Genomic DNA, 18,625 nt, shown 5'->3' with positions numbered 1-18,625 from the left:
GTGCCAAACGGCAAGTCAAAATCAGAGTATACGGATAGTATGCATAGTACGCGCCTATATCCTACTTGGGAAGGCACGACAGATTATTATCAGAATCAGATTCTCAGATGTTCAGAAATCATTTTGTAAGAATTTCATAAAAATAGTTGTATCATGATCAAAATAATAGTTCAGATGGTTTCTGAGAAAATCAGACAAAACGGAAGTATTTAAAGTATTACAGAAGATATTGGGCCTTGCGTGTCACGCCCCGAACCATGGCCTGGACGTAACACGGCACTCGGTGCCTGACTACATGTGACCGAGCGAACCACATGACTTGTTGAATCATCATGATGCATAACATAAACGGAATATAACGTGAATGCATGATGAGCCTTTATAAAACATAATAAGTCATAATACTTAATAAAGTACTTGTTTAAACATGAGTGAGCCAAAATGGCTATGCGACTTCAATTATCTGACATGACATAACTGTCTGTTCTAGTCTATGAAACCTCTATCATGAGTCTGACTGAAAAACATACTTACTGGGACAAGGCCCCCAACATACCTTTAGATGCATAACTAATCATAAGATAAAAGTTGACTTAACCCCGAATGAGATGGGGCTCACAAATAAGCTGATACGAATGCTGTCCTACTGAGCAGATGTGTCATCATGTATATCAGTACCTGCATCGTGAAATGCAGGCCCCCGGGCAATAAAAAGGGGACGTCAGCACATTGAATGTACTGGTATGTAAAGCAATCGAAAGAAACAACATGGAACATGGAATAACATAGTAAGAACTGAAACTGAAAACTTGGACATGAACATGAGCATGAGCATGAGTACAAAATCATGAAATTTAAAACTGAAACTGAGTACTGGAAGCATGAGATAGTCTGTAGTAATCTGTAATAATCTGTAATAATCTGTAATAATCTGTAATACCGACATAAACCACCACGGGGAGGAGCGTGGAGTCTGATCTCTGCCCGATCAGCTAAGCCAACTCGTACCTTGCCGGGGCACGAGACATGAACATAACATGAATGGATCCAAATCCCTCAATGGGGAACATATAAAGGAATCGTCCTACTGGGCGGAGCGATTCTTATCCTACGTTGGCATACGTAGTTTCAGGCTATCTGAGCCTTCTCGGTATTATTACAACTCCCGAACATGAAAATAATATAGTTGGCTAAGAAGCCCATGACTTTCGTGAATTAACTTGTACTTGTCTTGAAATCATGATTTCACGAAAGGACTTGTAAACATATTTTCATGAAATAACTTGTAAACTTGATCATGAGAAATACCATAATGCATCATACGTTTGTAGCTGACTTGAAAACATGCTTGTAATTTGTAAAATAACATTTTACAATTTCATATAAACATCATGAGAACACATGAGGAAGAATTCATGATTCATGGATTAAGCTAGGATTCCTAATGTCCGAAATGGAGGTTTAGGAACACAATAACGAACATATATACGGAATTCATGTACATACATACATACATAATTACGGGCTACCAATACATTGGGTTTAATGCCCTAGGAGTTGAACTTCATAGAATTTACTAAACGGATCATGGGGAAGAACATAGAAGTTCCCACATGTGGATGGAAGTTCTACATACCTTAACCTTCCGCTTTTGGGCGTATCACAATGTCCTTCACCCCCTTCAACTTCAATCTATAGCATACAAGTCATAGTGATTCTATATTAGCAACAATATCCATGTTTTGTTCATCTAAGCATTTTATCAAACACTTAGTGGGCATGAAGCTCTATAACCCCCATTAATGGTGTTTTCTTCACCAAATCCCCATTCTTTTACTTCTAACAATTTCTACAGTCTCAATTAGATGCAATTAACATCATTCTTCATAATCCATATGAATACAACAATCCCAAGTCATCAATCCAACAATTCTAACATAGTTCATATAATCATCTTCAACAAACCCAATTATTATACTCCCAAGAATTCATCAATTCATAACTATAAATGATTGGGGAGTAGAAATATTACCTTTTGGGTAGTCACCACGAAATCAACACCCCCAAGTCCGATCTTGGGCTTAAAATGACGACAACGACTTGTACTACACTTTTTCCTTCACGAGCTTTGGGATTCGGGGCCTTAAACTTGGTTGATTTTCTACTTTCTCTCTCTAATTTCCCTTCTCTCTCACTTCCTCTCTCTAAAATCTGAGTTTTGGAGGAAAAATGGGCTGTTAGGGTAATATTTTCTTTATATACCAAGGGGAAAATGGGTTGACCCAACTTGAAAACGGGTTGGGACCTATCTGTCTTAAAACGTCCATATCTCCTTATCCCGAAGTCTCCTGTGAACCCACAACCTATGGTTGGACAGGTTTTTCAATTATCTACAACTTTCGTTCTTTGAGTTTTCCCAAATTCCCAAGTTATGATAGGGTTATGGCCTCCCGAAGTCAGGTGACCCGAAACGTATATACGGACCAAGATACGGTCACTGTTACGGTCCCGTAACACGAGATACGGACCGTAACTTGGTACCGTATCTTGGTGAAAATTTCCAGTGAGTTTCTGGAAATTTTCGGGACGTTACGGTCCACTGTTACGGACCGTAACACGAAATACGGCCCGTAACGTCGCCGTTACGCTGGCAGAATTTCCAGCGAACAGGCTTCAGTAAAATGGGCATAACTCTTTGCACAGATGTCCGTTTGACCCCCGTAAGATACCGTTGGAAAGCTATTTCAAAGGGCTACAACTTTCGTCAAGGACGTTTTCTCAAATTCCCAACGGATTTTCATGAAATTTGACTGGAAGTCAGACGTATCAAAAACTTAGCCGATTCTATAGGATTTCAAGTGCCTTACTATTAGCCATATTGAGACGATCATATCTCCTTGCTCCGATCTCTGATTGGCTTGATCCTTATATCGTTAGAAAGGTATTTCTACATACTACAACTTTATTGATAGTACCTTCCAAAATTCCAAACCGATCAAGGAGTTATCGCTGCCCGAAATAAGCCTATCAACCATTTTCGCAAAACGTTCAAACCTTCCATGTTTCCACTAGAACTCTAATGATATGAGCTTAAACTCAGTCCTAAAATGCGGGGTGTTACATTGCGGGCCCGCCTCGGACCAACTCGAGGAAACATATGTAATTTACCGACAATAGACCTTATGAGGTCGTTCGTAATCGTTTGGAAGTGTTCCGACTCCGTTTAGGGAAGTTTTGTACAAAAACTCACTTTAAAGGCAATTTGTAAGAAAATAGCTTCAATTGAATGGAAGGAATTGGAGCGGTTTTCCGTCTCGAATTCCGGGGAACGGAGTCGTACTTAAGGCTCGCGGCCGAGCCTATCACATCCAGAACATGCCTAGGAACAAAGGGAAATGCTTCACATACCTCGATAGCGCCTTACGCTCGCTTGGCGTCAATCCCAATTTCGTCCAAAATCTAGAAATGGTCAAGTTACCATTTGTTAGTTTCAAACTTTTCAATAATCCAACTTTACACAAGTTTGCCTACCGAAATTTCGGCAGCATTTCCTCTGTATATAAGACATCCCCGAGACTTAGCTCGGCTCAATTCACTACACAACAACCCAGAACAACAGCAAAAACAACAACAGACATTAAAACACACACTAAGGCATCACTAGCCATCGTTTCGGCATAACGACACATCTTTCGTTTCAAACTTACATTTCCAAACCAAACTTGTTATTTTGATATTCATCACCCACCAAATTCATTACAACATACATCGGAAGCATCCATACCATTTTCACCCAATATTCATAAGGTATGCGAACATTCAAACTTTCCATTAAGCCACTACTTTTCCAATTTTTCCTAACCTTCAACATACAAGTTCATTATACATTTCCATCTTCCAAATTCATCCACAATAATCATAATTTCCCTCTTGATACTTTCATTTCCATTTTTACATAAACCATAACAAAGTTGTATGTTTTCCTACAACAACTTAATAACCATTAAGTTCCTTCACTCTCCTCACATAATCCATGATTAAAACAACCAAAATATTAATTCAAATCAGTCCATCAATTTCAATTAAAACAGCCCCTCACCCATAAATTTCAACAAAACAACAAACGAGTTTATAATGCTGTTTTCTCCGTTCTAATTCGTTAAAACTCTAAATAAACACTTTAATAACATAAAAGGAATTTTATAAATACCTTATCAGAAGATCCACCACGAAAATTTCATCCCCCAAGACCAATATTTATCTCAAATTGAAGGCAACGCAACGTACAACGTTTTTCTCTTCATGAGCTTCGGGATTCGGAGCTCGGATTTTGATCAAAATGACATTCTTAGCCTTGAAGTTTTCTCTCTCTCTCTAATGGAATTTTCTGGATCTTTTCTGATCTGAAATGTGGAGGAGGGGGCTGAAAACTCCCTTAAATAATAAGGAAATGGGCCTGACCCGGATTGGAATCGGGTTGGGCCCATTTCACTGCCCAGCTTGACCTTTCCGTCTTAAAATGTCCATATCTCCTTGTACCGACGTCGCCTGGGAGCTCACGACCTACCGTTGGAAAGCTATTTCAATTATCTACAACTTTTATTTCTGGGCGTTTCCCAAATTCCAAACTTACAATGCCGGTTTTGACCCTACAAGTCAGGTCATCCGAAAACGTTTTCTTAAAAATATTCGTTTGGAGGGCTTCCACTTTGATTTGGCCCCAGGGCCCTTCACGGGTTGTGTTTAACTTTACATATACGATTCATATAACTTTTCACATGTCCCAAAAAAAATATTGATGTGTGGGCCCCACCTCAGCTTACAAATAATTCGACATTCGAAAATGCAGGATATAACAGTCACCCATCCCAAAATTGCTCCCATCTGAGCACGCTTAATCCTCGAAACTTCACTGGAATTCGGTGCCTTAATACTGATATTTTCGCGTCCGCTTCCTCACATGACCTTTATTACGTGTTCTGAAGCAAACTGAAGTCTTACTGGCTCCGGGACATTTTCGTAACACGTCCTTTCTTTTGCAATTACTATTTTACCCTTTTTGATTTCCAATGTTCACCTTTCACTTACGTGCATAACTATCTTTCGCCCTGGATTCCCAGATTCCTGATGGTAACAATTACACTTTCGTCGTCGTTACTTATGGATATCCGATTATCAGCCAGTCCGGACTACTAATCGTCTTTCTCACAATTTTTCTTCATGCCGTGTCCAAATCCGTGGCTCCTCTAAGCGGCACATCTCACTTATTGTCTGTTTACGATGTTTCCTTTCCACGTTTTTTTTTCCTATTAAACATACCTAGCAATTCTGACAGAATCTCCTTTACCATTCTTATTATTTACAGTCCGTATGCAGTAGATATCGACAAGACCTCACAGAACATACGGCTATATAACACGTTCTAGCTATCTAGAGCTTCCAGTTTCAGATAACAGAACAAATATCCAGACTTACCTTTGTGACTTGCCATATCATCACTCGCTTTCTTCCGTCGATACTAGGCATTTGCGGAATTCAACGATTAGTATAAGGAGTCTTATTTCCTATGACTTGGCTCTATCGCACGATCAAAGACAGAAAGAAGGTCAACAGTCCCTAGATGCCCCGCAGCCTCCTGTTTATAAATCTGGCCGGCTTCACACCCATAAACAGGACTCTACTAGACACGACTTTGCAAACAACCCTTAGACCGACCTACTTTGATACCACTTTGTCACACCCCGACTTTACTGGGGTGTGATGGGCACCCGACCCCATATCCGGAGCCGAGCGAACCCGCTGACTCTTATTACGTACTTAATTTTTTTTTTGAACCTCTAAATCAAGTATACATAATAGAGTTTACTGAAATATTCTTTTGTTGTTTTCAAATCAAATAAAGTCTGTAACTTTGAAATACTTATATCATAATACAAACTGACTCCCGATACCCACGACTTTGTCTGCAAAGTCTCTAACTTCAAACAGAACATCATAGCATAGTAAGCTGACTCGGCTACACTCCAGGGCCAAATGGAGCTCGCCAACTTCGCTGGAACGTCTTCTATAATAGCTTCAACTCGTCTGGGTGTACCTGCGCGGCATGAAACGCAGCCCCCGAAGAAAAATAGGTCAGTACGAGCAATGTACTGAGTATGTAAGGCATGAATAATAACATATGAGGAATACATAGCATGGATAATAACACAAAGGAAACATAGAGCATATGATGAGATGAAGGAGTAACCTGTATGTGTGAATGCCCTTTTGGCGGTACCATGCATGCTTCGTACTGCGGAACGCGCAGCCCGATCCATATGTGCATATACTATAACATATTGCTGCGGAACGTGCAGCCCGATCCATATGTGCATATAATACTTTACTTTCTTGGAAAAACATCTCTTTTCATATATATAGAAAATAGAACATATCATATTGCCGAGGCGTCGACTCCGATCCATTTAGCCATATATCCCGCGTCCGGGTATCCCGCGTCCGGGACGATATCATGTCATATAATGCCAACTGATCAGGTGGGTACGCGTATATAACGCTCTGGCCCTTTTTCCCATATACATATACGTGTGTCATGTACATATATCAGCGTCCATAGCGCTCTGGCCTCTTTTTTTCCCATATACATATACATATACATATATCATGTCCAGGTGTCGTATACATACATCATATAAACAGCATGCATAAGAGCCTGAAGAGGGTTATGTATCTATCGGAGTGACGTAAGGTCGGTAACCTCCGATTACATTATGGAATAACCATGGTCTCTTTGTCTCACCTTGAAGGAACGATAATTATAAGGCGAAACTATCAATAATGGGTAGCGTTAAGAGAAAACACATAATAAAATCATAAACCTCATAAGGCGTCAATTTATATTCGTGGAAGTCTTTAGGAAGTAGAGTCATATTCAAGGAATAAAGTTGAAGATCAAGAACTACTCTATATTCTCATATTCATATTGAATCCATAACTTGAGATTTGCAACCATGAAACCATATTCATCATAATCATTATAGACATATTCTCATTTTTGACAAGATCGTTTTCATTACAAGACATGTCCGTCGTCATAATTATGAAAGCTTACAAAATCATAAACCCTTGTTTTGAAACAGTGTAGACATTTTTAAAAAATATTTACGGGTCATCAGGGATAGAATCATGCCTTAGAATCCAAAACATCTAACTTTTGAAAACAAGGAAAATATGGGAACATTTACAAAATTATAGCACAGGAATCATGCCTTTGAAAGAAAGGGGCAAGCCTTAACATACCTGTTCCACGTCCTATTAGCTACGCTTATGTGTCCGAGCTTGTAAGTCTACATTTAAGATAATTCACACTAATGTTAGCCTTTTCATCGTACACTTGTACCATACTTCAAATTATACTATTTTATATTCTGCCGAAAATCGAGCAGCATCTCCCCTGTTTATATGCCTAGCCCGAATTTTAATTCAGCAACCAACAACAACAACAATAATACCAACAATCAATTTAAGACATATTCTAACATTAGTAACCTTCTTCTCTACATAATTCATCGACACTCAATTCACTACATATTTTCAAGCTAATTCCAATGCTCACATATTCATTACTAATTCAAGATCATTCAACACAGTTCAAAAGCATTTCAAACGATCTACACAATATTCCAACGATCACATCAACATCATATTCCACCCGAAACCTTTACAAATGCGACAAGACTACAACGTCGCATTTTCTTCTTCCAATTTCATAAAGTATATCAACAGCAACACCATCATAATATCGATTACTACCCCATACATAAAAAAAATCAGCCTACTAACACAAAAACAACGTGGTCAAAATAGTCCATAAACCCAACATGAACTTCAACATATATTGAAACTCCTTCCCACAACTTCCTTCATCCAAAAATTTGTACAAACTTTGAAATAAAATGGAATCTTACCTCAAGAGCTCAAGAACACTTTAATTTCAAGATTACTTCACTACGAGGTAATCTTTGACGTGCAAGGATCCGGTAGAATCAATGTTTAAATCGGAAAATCATAAGAGAAATAACCGTGTTTAAGCTTGAAATTAAATGCACCTTATGAATTCTTTAACAATAATCCGTATAGAATAACTTTGAAATTGATGTGCTTTAGTTACAAAAGGGGAAAGAAAACGAGGTTCAGCAACTTTATGTTGCTCTTTCCATATGTACGAAGATATGTGTATATATGCATCATAGAAAAATACGTGGAACAAAATGGTAGGCTTCACTTAAACTATGGATTTATTTTTATTTTAATACCATGAGTCACAATAAGTGTACTTAGCTTTGTGCACGTGTATCACACTTTACACTTAGCATTTTGGTCCTTATCCATATATTATTATTTTAGTATTATGAAAAATATCCCCTTAGTTATCCAATCTTCTAATGTGATAAATATATCATCAATAAATTATACGTACTTTATAAAATCAAAACATATACTAATATTTCATAAAGATCAAGACATGGATAAAATTCCATCTTGTCAAATTCTAAATTTCCCCAAGCTAATATCAAGAGTACAAATTTTTGTATCATTCATTTTTTTTTAAAAGATAATTTTCTTTTCTTATGAGAAAATAATTTCTATTCTTATAATAAAAATCTCATTTATAAATCTCCTCATGTAATATATATAATATAAAGAATTGTCTGGAAAGAAAAGTAGTAATATCAATAACTATATAAAATCATATTTATCACACCCTTTACAAAAATATTTCACTTAAAAGGAAATACCATATCAAAATAATATCTAACGGCATCAAGGTTGTCAAACTGACAAGGTCTCACAATAACACTATCATAAACCCTCTATGACCTCATGAATGATCTTAATACTTTCAAACTTGTATGGGTTTAATATGATGCATCCCAGCATATGAAAAATACGAGATGTAACGAAAAATACGGGATATAACAGGTAGGGTGCTGGGTGCCAAAAAAAAGTCAGAACCTTTTCTTGCAAAATTTTTTTTGTTTTTGTTTTTAGGGGGGTGGAGGGGGGTGCGGGGGTGGAGTTGGTGCTGGGTGGGGTGGGGGTGCCAAAAAAAAAAATCAAAACCTTTTTAAAAAAAAAATAAAAAAATTTGGGGTGCTGGGGGGCGGGGGTTGTAGGGTAGGGGGTTTGCGTGGGGGTGCAAAAAATAAAAAATAATGTCAAAAAAAATTTCCAATTTTTTTTTATTTTCGGCGGGGGATGCGGTGGTGAGTGGGGGTGGGGTGGTGGCGTGGGTGGGGGTTGGGAGTGGTTGGGGTTGGGTTGGGTGGTTGGTGGAATGAACTTGTGAACTTGTTTTCTCTACTTTTATTAGGGAAGTCATTTTTCTCAATTTTAAGGAAAATGTTTCCAAAAGAAAACATTTTCTAAACTTTTTGACGAAACGAACACACCCTAAGAGTCTGTTAGCATATTATAATTAGGCAGTGGCAATTCGTTTTAGCTTTGATCAAAATAAAATGACGAGCCAACTTTAGAGGTCGTCGATGTATTTGGCCTTCGAAGAATGGTTGGTTTCAATTATTGGTTCCTTTGATCAAAATAAAATCACGAGCCAACTTTAGGGGTCGTCGATGTATTTGGCCTTGGAAGAATGGTTGGTTTCAATTATTGGTTCATGGTTAATTTGGGACATGTCATATTATATGCCTACTAATGATTGACCATAGTTTAGCTCCGCCTCCCACCCCAAGGATTGGCCATATTCATATGCATTTAATATTCGTAAAACATTTTAGGTTACGTTGGAATCACTAATAAGTAATTTTCTGTCATAAACACTTGTAATATATTATTTCTAAGTACTCTTGGTTTTATTAGACGTAGAAATGGTCAAACAGTCCTTAAATTCCTAAATATACACAAACATGTACTGTATAAAACACCACCTTTAAATTTTGAAAAAGAAGAAAAAACACGTTTTTCAAAATGGAAAGCGTTCTTTAAAAGGGTAATACCTGAAGACAATCCGAATCCTAGTCTAAAAAGGAACTTTGCTTCTCTTATTTATAGGACTGTTGTTTTAACGCTGCAAACCCTCACATAGAACTTCTAGTTTCCCAACTCGCAAATACGCCATGGGAGAAAGAAAAGTTCTGAACAAGTATTTTCCACCAGATTTTGATCCCAAAAGAATCCCAAGGCGAAAACAGTTGAAAAATCAGCAGATGACTGTCCGCATGATGCTTCCTATGAGTATTCGTTGTGCTACTTGCGGCAATTGCATCTATAAGGGCAGCAAATTCAATTCCGTAAAGAAGATGCTATCGTCGAAACATATTTAGGGATAAAAATATTCAGGTTTTACTTCAAATGCACAGTGTTCTGCGGAAATCACTTATAAAACAGATCCAAAAAATTCTGATTACACCGTTGAGTCAGGTGCAACTAGGAGTTTTGAGCCTTGGCGCGCCGAAGATGAGGAGATGGAGAAGAAGAAACAAAAAAGGGACACTGAAGAGATCGGTGATTCAATGAAGTCATTAGAGAATAAAACGTTGGATTCGAAGAGAGAAATTGATATTGATGTAAATTTAGATGAATTGAAATCGCTGAAGGCAAGACAAGCAACTGTGAGCGTAGATGCAATGCTTGAAGCTAATATGCAACGCCGATTAGATGTTAAAAAGTTGGAGGAATTAGAAGATGAATCTCTCGTAAAATCAATATTTTTCCAGGGATCAAGAAAGCCGATTGTCAAAAGAATTCGCGACGAAGAACTTGAGGAGGAAGATAATGATGATGATGATGATGATTTAGTTTTTAATATTTTAGAAAACAACTCTCTTAAGAGGAGAAAGTTTTTTGAGGAAAACCCCACAGATTTATTGGCAAAAGCCCGCATTAGTGACAGATGTAACAATAGAGATAAATCATCATCAAGTGGTATAGTTAAATTATCAGTAGTCAAGAAGCCAAAGCAAGAGCAAGAAAAGCACACCAGCAATGGTCTACTATCCTCCTTATGTCAACAGTATGAAAGTGATGAAGATATATGATTGAATTATTGTTGTACATTTGTAGCAAAGCTTAGTGCTTAAGAAAAACCTTCAATCTTTTCCCGTAAACAGCCTTTAATTCGGTCTTTTGTTTCGAGGAATTATAATACTCAACATGTACAAGCAATGTAACGTAAAAAACGCCAATTTTCAGGTTTAATTGTTCTAGTCTTATAATCTTTTTGTTTGGTCATATTCTCTATTATTATAATCGAAAAATAAGATGCTAGTATTATGCAGCTACTCGTCGATTTTAAAATTAGTACAACGGTAAACTCTGTTTGTTAGATGGGGAAAATCTGCCCAAAGCAGATATTTTTGGTAAGACAATGTGTGATTGGTAAATAAGATTAACTTTTTTAGCAAGTTATAAAATATGTAGTAGATCTAGTGTCCTTTAATTTAGTTGGATCTTTTGATCAATCTAGAGATTATTGGATTCCATTACTAATGCATCACACATTGATTAATCAAAATTCAGAAGATACCCTCCATAAAAAGTAAATTTTGAAATTTTGAACATAAAGCACAAAGATATCTGATAGTGTATTTACACCATGATTTGATATTAGTTAACTGCAAGATATATTTTTGATAAGAAAAAGATTAAGATACACAAAAGGAAATAAAATTTGAAAAGCCTAAGGAAAAGGTAACATGGAGGATTTTACACCTCCATGGACCATGAATAGTAGAAAGAAGATTGTTCTTTTAATTAAAAATCATTGAACTACGTATTCTTGGGACAGTCCAAGTTTGTGGCTTTAACATCCTTTCATCACCAGGTAAAGCCATATACTTTTCGCAATCATCAAGCGCCATAGTTAGGTCATGCACTTTAGGCCATACTCCTATACAACAATTTGCATGCATTGTGCAAACAAGATTGAGATCTTTACTAGGCTCACAAAATCCCCCAAATAGAGCTGTGTCCAAAAACCTTATTTTCAATCCAATATCTTTGATGAATGGGTTGAATTTAATCATGTTAAGCACGTCCTGATCGTGTTTTCCTGGATGAGCCTTTCTTGCATTGTACCAAAATTTATAAAATTTGATGGTACGTTGATTTGATTTGACATAGTTAAAATCGAAATTTGGAGAATTGTTCAAGTCCATATAGCTGTACGAGTAATGGTCACAAGAAATTTGGAGATCGGCGTCTGGATAAAAATGTGCAAATGGTTGTCGAAACCACAATATATCAGCATCCTGAAAGGATAAAAAAAAAACACTTTTTATAGATAGGACAATAGCAATATATACAAATTCCAAAGCGTAAATATATTAATGAATGATCTGAAAGCTGATTGCTGGGCCACTTAGAACAATCACATTCAAATTAAAGTCAGACTATGATCTAGCAAATTCTAAGTTATTGTTTTTAATGAATCTTTTGTTTTTTCTTTTTTTAACTAATGAATGGTGAAGAGTAAGGAAGAGGCCATATCGAAGAAGTTTCTCCATTTGTCTTCCAAGTTCATAACAAAAGCTTACACTATCCAATTGATCCTAATTTATGGTTGGTTCTAAGTTTATAACACCAAAAATGCAATTTAACGTGTTATAGTATCTATAGATCACTTGCTTCCTTTGGAAGATAACTTCAGAGTCCGTTCGTGAAGATGAGATGAGTAACCTAGAAAATACAAATATTGTGTAAAAATTCTTTATGGTGTAAATGAATGGAATTAGTTAAACCCCAATTTATCAGTTAGCTAGTTTCACTAGTTATGGATAATTATTTCTAATTTTTGGGTGATCTGATAGTGTAAATTTTTTCTTACATGATTAATATATACTAGAAGTTAATGTTTAAAACTTTTAATAAAATTAATGTTAATAGTAAAGTGAAGGAAGAGTACCGTGAAAATGAAGTTATATCCCATCTCAAGAACAATACGCTGAAAATAAATTTTCCTCCATGTAATCTTGAAATAATCCTCACTCATATAAAGAGCCTCACCAGAGAAATCAACACCTTTTGTAGTGAGTGCATAGCAATGAAGTTGTTTCTTCAAACAACGCGTATATGCAGTTTGGTCCAAAGCTGCAACTAATACATGTTTCAAAAGTGGTTTTGTTTGGTTTCCAACTCTAAAGCTTTTCAAGAAAATATCAAATATGGAGTTTGGCTCTGTCCCTGCATTTAGAGCTGTTATTATCACTGTTTTGTCTCCCATTACTGCTTTCTCCAACACTTTATCTAACTTGCTTTTTTGCTTCTTCTTCGTCTCCTGAAAATATACACAAATCTGGTAGTGATTTTTTAATACAATTTACTCTCACCGTTCATTTTTACTTGTCCACTATACTAAAAATACATGTACGCTTTTACTTGTCCAGCTTAGCAAATCAAGACAGTGTATTTATCACAAGAGCCCGTTTGGATTGGCTTATGGCTTTTGACTAATAAGCCAAAAGCCATAAGTTAGGAATTCTTGCTTATGACCTTTGGCTTATTTTTGTTATTTTGACTTAAAAAAAAGCGCTTAAAAGCATTATTTTATTTTACCCAAATACTACTAAAGTGCCTAGAAGCTATTTTGGCTTAAAAGCACCTAAAATAGTCAATTCAAATAGGCTCTTAATTTCTAAGTTACCTTTATTATTAATTATAATCATTTTTCAATGCATTTTCCAAAATATTAAATTTATTATATTTAATTAAAGGGTGATATAGTAAACTTATCATTTTATTTATTACTTTAAGAGATGTGCTAAGTCAAACATGGACAAATAAAAAATGAAAGGGGGAGTAGTAAATTTGTTTGACTGTCGTCAAGCCACATGAATTGAAACAAAGGGAGTAAATAGTAAAGAATTTAAGGATAATCATTAGAGGAAGAACGAAACAGGGGGGACAACGGGTAGGAGAAATGGAGGTTTGGGCTCTGGAAGGGTTTGGGGTTGCTCATATTTACAAGAGATGCTTACTTATAAATCAGATCATATTAGAGCTCGCCAGGAAGTACTTGGTCCTACGATCATTGGGTGAACAATACCTAATACTGAAGATGCTCCAGAATCTTTTCGATTGCTCGTTCGAGAACTAATTAACTGGGATCTAATTAGCACGCTCTTAAATTATCTAAGTAAAGACATTTGTTTGGGAAAAGAAAAATCATGTTTCTGTTTTTTTTTTTTTTGTTTGTTTGTTTTTTGTTTTGTAACCCATTGATTGTATAATATTTTCAAGAAGTTTTAAACGTTTTTTTTTTCCTCTTTACAAACGTGGGTTTATCACGAAGAAGTTTTGAGGTTGTTCATTCGCTCACAAAAGGCTCAAAAAATCTCCAAAAAGAAAAAGAAAGAAACTTCAACTATCCAAACACTAGCTTTTGAATCCACCAATTAACTTCTTCTAAAGTCTTTACTCAAGAAAAAATTCCAAATGTTGAAAAAAAGAAGAGAGAAAACATTTGTTCCTATTAATGAACATGACTCCGATCCAACCATATCAACATGCTGTGTTTAATAGGTACACTTTCTAAGTAATATAACTGTTCAATAGGAACAGGTTTGAGTTCTACTATCAAAGTAAACGATACAAATAAATTTAAGGACAGCTCATGACTTTAATTGAACAAACAACTTACCATTTTGGCCAAAAAAGAAAAAGAAAACTTACTTTTGATCCTTGTGCAGAAACATTGGCAGTACTATCATTGTAGTGATGAGGCAAATTTCCAGCCGTGGAGCCATTTGATGACGGAGTATGTGTTTACATAGTTCGAGTCGAAAGCCAATGAGGAAACAAGTTTATAATTAGGAAAGAATTGGAGAGGGTAAGAAGAGTGATAAAGGAGGTGAGATAAAAGAGCAACCGCTCAAAGGAAAATCTTCACAATGTTACGTGAAGAAATTATTTCATTGTTGTTGGTGGAGGCCATTGGTAGTGGTGGTGGCTATCGATGGCTTCAACCAACAATTTTCTGCATCACCTAATTTGTTGTTGCTTCCACCTCCCTCTAATCTTTAAAAAGGAAAATGCATCAACAACAACGTCTACAACTAAAATAATAAGGAAATGGAAGAAAAGCACGCAAACAAAATCTCTTTGATTGCCTCACCTTTTTCCTTCCATTTACCTTTTCCCCCTTTTTCTTGGTTCTTTTTTTCTTGCTTCCTCGCCGGTTCAATACCTGCCTTTTCTTTTTCTTCCTTCACCCGAAACATCACATTCGTTATAGTCAACAACTTTACTCTAAGGTACTCTTTTCCTTCCTTAAAATCATCGAAACTATACTAAAATTTCATAAAATCTAAAAAAATTGTTCATTTCCTTTAAAACATTTTCCTATGAAACACACAACATCGTCGAAAAAGGAGAGAGAATTCAAAATAGAACAGAATTTTCAAGCTTTAGTTTTATTGAGAATCCTTTTGACCATAGAGAGATTCATCATTTACTAATTTCTTTTCATTGAAAAGATGTAAAATTATTTATTAAAGCTAATTGTAAAATAACATCTTCATTTACTATTATTGATAATTTTTTCAACCTTAGCAGTTAATAGCTAAGCAACAAAAGCATTGTTGCACTATCTATAAATAATTGGTATCAAAACTTTAGTACTTGGAATAACCTCCTTTCGGTTCAAGAAAGTTCATAGGCATCAGAGATCAGAAAAGAAAGAAGAAGAGAATAACACAAATAGAAATCATATAATCCGCCAAAAACAATAGTATCATAAAATAATCAAAAAGACAAAATAGGTGAAAATATCACAGTCATGTATAAAATATAACAATATGTTCTAGAAATTAAAAAAAAGAGTCTAAAAGAACTCACCTGGCGTAAAAGAGAAGACAAAATCAGTTGGGTTAGAGAAGTAGTGATTAAATTTGTGTTGCTTGTCATATTGTTTATAAGGATTTTTGAAAGAGAAATAATCATGATATTTAATCAAAGCTAAAAAAAAAAAAAAAAACTGAAAGTTTTAAGTACCCATTTATGGGATTTAATACAGTAATTAATAGCATTTTGATCGTGGAATACTCCAGACAAAAGGCTTATTTGGGCTGCTTCATACGTGGACTTGAATGCTCCATAAAAGGCTTTTATTAACCTATAGGTTAATAGCAGAAATAACTCAAAAAATGCAACAAAATATGAGCAAAATGCCAAAAAAAAAAAAAAAGAGAAAAAAGATAAATGCAAACGCTGGCTATAGAGAGGTGTCATATCACCTTATCTATGCCCAGCTTTATATTTATATATAGATATAGATTTAAGTTGAATTGCATTAAACAGAAACAAAAGGATGAAAAAAAAAAAAAGAATGGCTGAAAAGGAGAAAAAGAAGAACAAACAGAAAACCGACACAAACTTAGCAGAACTGAATTTGTAAGCATATTAGTGAAATTATGAAAAGATTGTTAGTTCCTAATATGTTAGTTCCTAATATTAACTTTAGATACTATCTTTTTGTTTACCAACATCCCTTGGTGTTAGTTCATTAGCTAATTCATATATTTATGTTATTCATATACTTTTATGACATATACTATTAAATGTACGTACCCAATAAAACTTATTTAACGTTTTTTATAAGAATGTTGTAAGAATTACTAAAATTAAAAGGTAAAATTAAAAATAAAATTTCGTAGATTTCATCTTTTATATAACTATAAATAACCATACAAAATTTATTTTTTAATTGTATATCGAGAAATATAATTAGATTTTAGTGACATAATCTGTGAAAACTAAAATCAAAACCTTGTAGCATGCAAAATAATAGCGACGAAATAACTGATCAACTATTTTTGTAGATAATTTTTTCAACGTTCCTATTTTTTGACAGTTTATCACATCTCCAGTAATCGTCTATCAAAACAAATAAAGAAAAAAATTAGTTACCTAGCCAAAATAATAAAAAAAGAGGAGCTCAATCCAAAGAAAAAAAATCAAAAAGAGTAAATAAACAATTAGTATAAATAAAATTAAGCCATTTAAATATCCCGATTACAAGAAAATTAGATACATTGCATCTGGTGAAAAAGATATCATCAAATCATTTTTTTTTGTTTTGCAAAGTCAAATACAAAAATACTAAATCTAAACTATTTAAATAAAACAAAGAAAAAGCATTACCAAAACGGACATGCATGTCAATTGACTAGTGATGTTAATGCCTTGTCCTTCTCAAACTCCCCATAGTCATCTTCTAGTCTTCTTTAATTTCATTTGTCCACCATTTGATACTCTACTTATCCCTGCAATAAATAAAACAATACATCCAAAATTGATGTACTACAAATAAGAATTGTAAAAACATAAATTACAAGCCTACACGTTACATTCTTGCTTAGAATCAAATATAGAATACCAAAAACTAATTTACTGAATGAAAATATTAGAAAGTAAGATCATACACAATATTTTTGTTACTAAATACTTTGACTGAGTAAAAAATGCACAATAGGACACATTACATGACGGATAGCATACCTAAAATGAAAGAATGAGAAGTTGTATATATATAGGGCACAAAATAGGATATCAATTACTAGATGAACAAATTGGGTAATTATTGGTGATTAAATACATGAGAAAACGGTTTTTGGCCAATGTACCATCAAAGAAGATGCTAGGTGGGCTGAATTGGGCAATTCGCAGAATTGCCCTTCTTTTGGGGTGGTCTTTAAATTTTGCCCCTCATATTTGAAATCTTTAAATTTTGCCCTTCGGCTAAACACATAAGTTCCGGGTTCGAACTCCCACACAATCAAAATTTTAAAAAACATTCGCAAGGCAGAGTTTAAATTTCGCTATGCCCCAACCGGCATACACTTGTGAAGGAATTACTAAAGTTATGCCGGACCCGGCATACTTATGCCTTATGGGCAGACTTGGCATAAGTATGCCGGGTCCGACAAAACTTTGATAATTCCTTCACAAGTTTAATTAAATCAACAAAGACCCACTTCAATAGCAATAAAAATCATGAGTCGGGGTCAGCAAAACAAGAGTTTCATCCAACATTTTAATCATAGAATATTTCCATAAACAAGATTCAAGTGAAGAAAATAAATACTACACACTTAGATATATAATACAAAGCAAGGAATTGAAGAAATGAATTAAAAGTTTAAGAAATGCTCAACCAAATCTTCAAATCTTCAACCCCAAAGTGTGGTGTAGGTGCCCGCGGCAAGTGCTACTCGCAGGCACAACATGCTGCAGCAAGTGCTACTCGCAGGTGCTGCATGCACAACATGTTGTAGCAAGTGCTGCCAGAAAGTGTTGCTTGTTCTATTTTTGCTCTATTTTGCTCCGTTATGCTCTTCAGGCATCTTATCCTACAAAACGACACAAAATACACAAAAAGTAACAACAAAAGTGCTTGAAGAGTCACAAAAACTTAAGGAATTAGCATCGAATATCCTGTAATTTCGCGACACATCAACTATCCATTGGAATCCTTTGAGGCTAAGAAAGTGCTTAGACAAGGGGATCCACTCCCTTCTTATCTATTTATGCAAAAATACTCACTTTTCAAGAAATGAAAGTGGTAGAGTTTTGCCCAAAATTGAGCGTTTTGGGTTTCGGACTAGAATAA

General features: G+C 35.2%; 1 protein-coding gene, 1 long non-coding RNA gene and 1 pseudogene across 3 annotated transcripts; 1 reads left to right on the top strand and 2 right to left on the bottom strand.

Moving 5' to 3' along the window:
- Window positions 1-704: 704 nt before the first annotated feature.
- LOC132615701 (uncharacterized) lies at window positions 705-8,230 on the bottom strand. 2 transcript variants are annotated; one of them, XR_009572801.1, is made up of 4 exons: window positions 7,968-8,230; window positions 7,300-7,346; window positions 2,033-6,094; window positions 705-1,692 (listed from the first exon to the last, which is right to left on the bottom strand). It is a non-coding gene; the product is annotated as an uncharacterized LOC132615701 (long non-coding RNA). The 2 variants fall into 2 exon arrangements; XR_009572800.1 differs by having other exon boundaries at window positions 705-6,094.
- Window positions 8,231-10,050: 1,820 nt separating this feature from the next.
- Window positions 10,051-11,114, top strand: LOC132615808 (uncharacterized; annotated as a pseudogene).
- A 631-nt stretch (window positions 11,115-11,745) lies between these two features.
- On the bottom strand, window positions 11,746-13,519 carry LOC132614796 (uncharacterized protein At4g15970-like). Its single transcript, XM_060329341.1, has 2 exons — window positions 12,923-13,519; window positions 11,746-12,269 (listed from the first exon to the last, which is right to left on the bottom strand). Exons 1-2 carry the CDS (start codon window positions 13,238-13,240, stop codon window positions 11,769-11,771), a joined length of 819 nt encoding a protein of 272 aa, XP_060185324.1. The 5' UTR covers window positions 13,241-13,519; the 3' UTR covers window positions 11,746-11,768.
- Between the last annotated feature and the right edge of the window lie 5,106 nt (window positions 13,520-18,625).

The sequence above is a fragment of the Lycium barbarum genome, chromosome 10, assembly GCF_019175385.1.
Source record: "Lycium barbarum isolate Lr01 chromosome 10, ASM1917538v2, whole genome shotgun sequence".
Taxonomy (NCBI): Eukaryota; Viridiplantae; Streptophyta; class Magnoliopsida; order Solanales; family Solanaceae; genus Lycium; species Lycium barbarum.
This window is presented reverse-complemented; position numbering and strand designations above follow the sequence as displayed.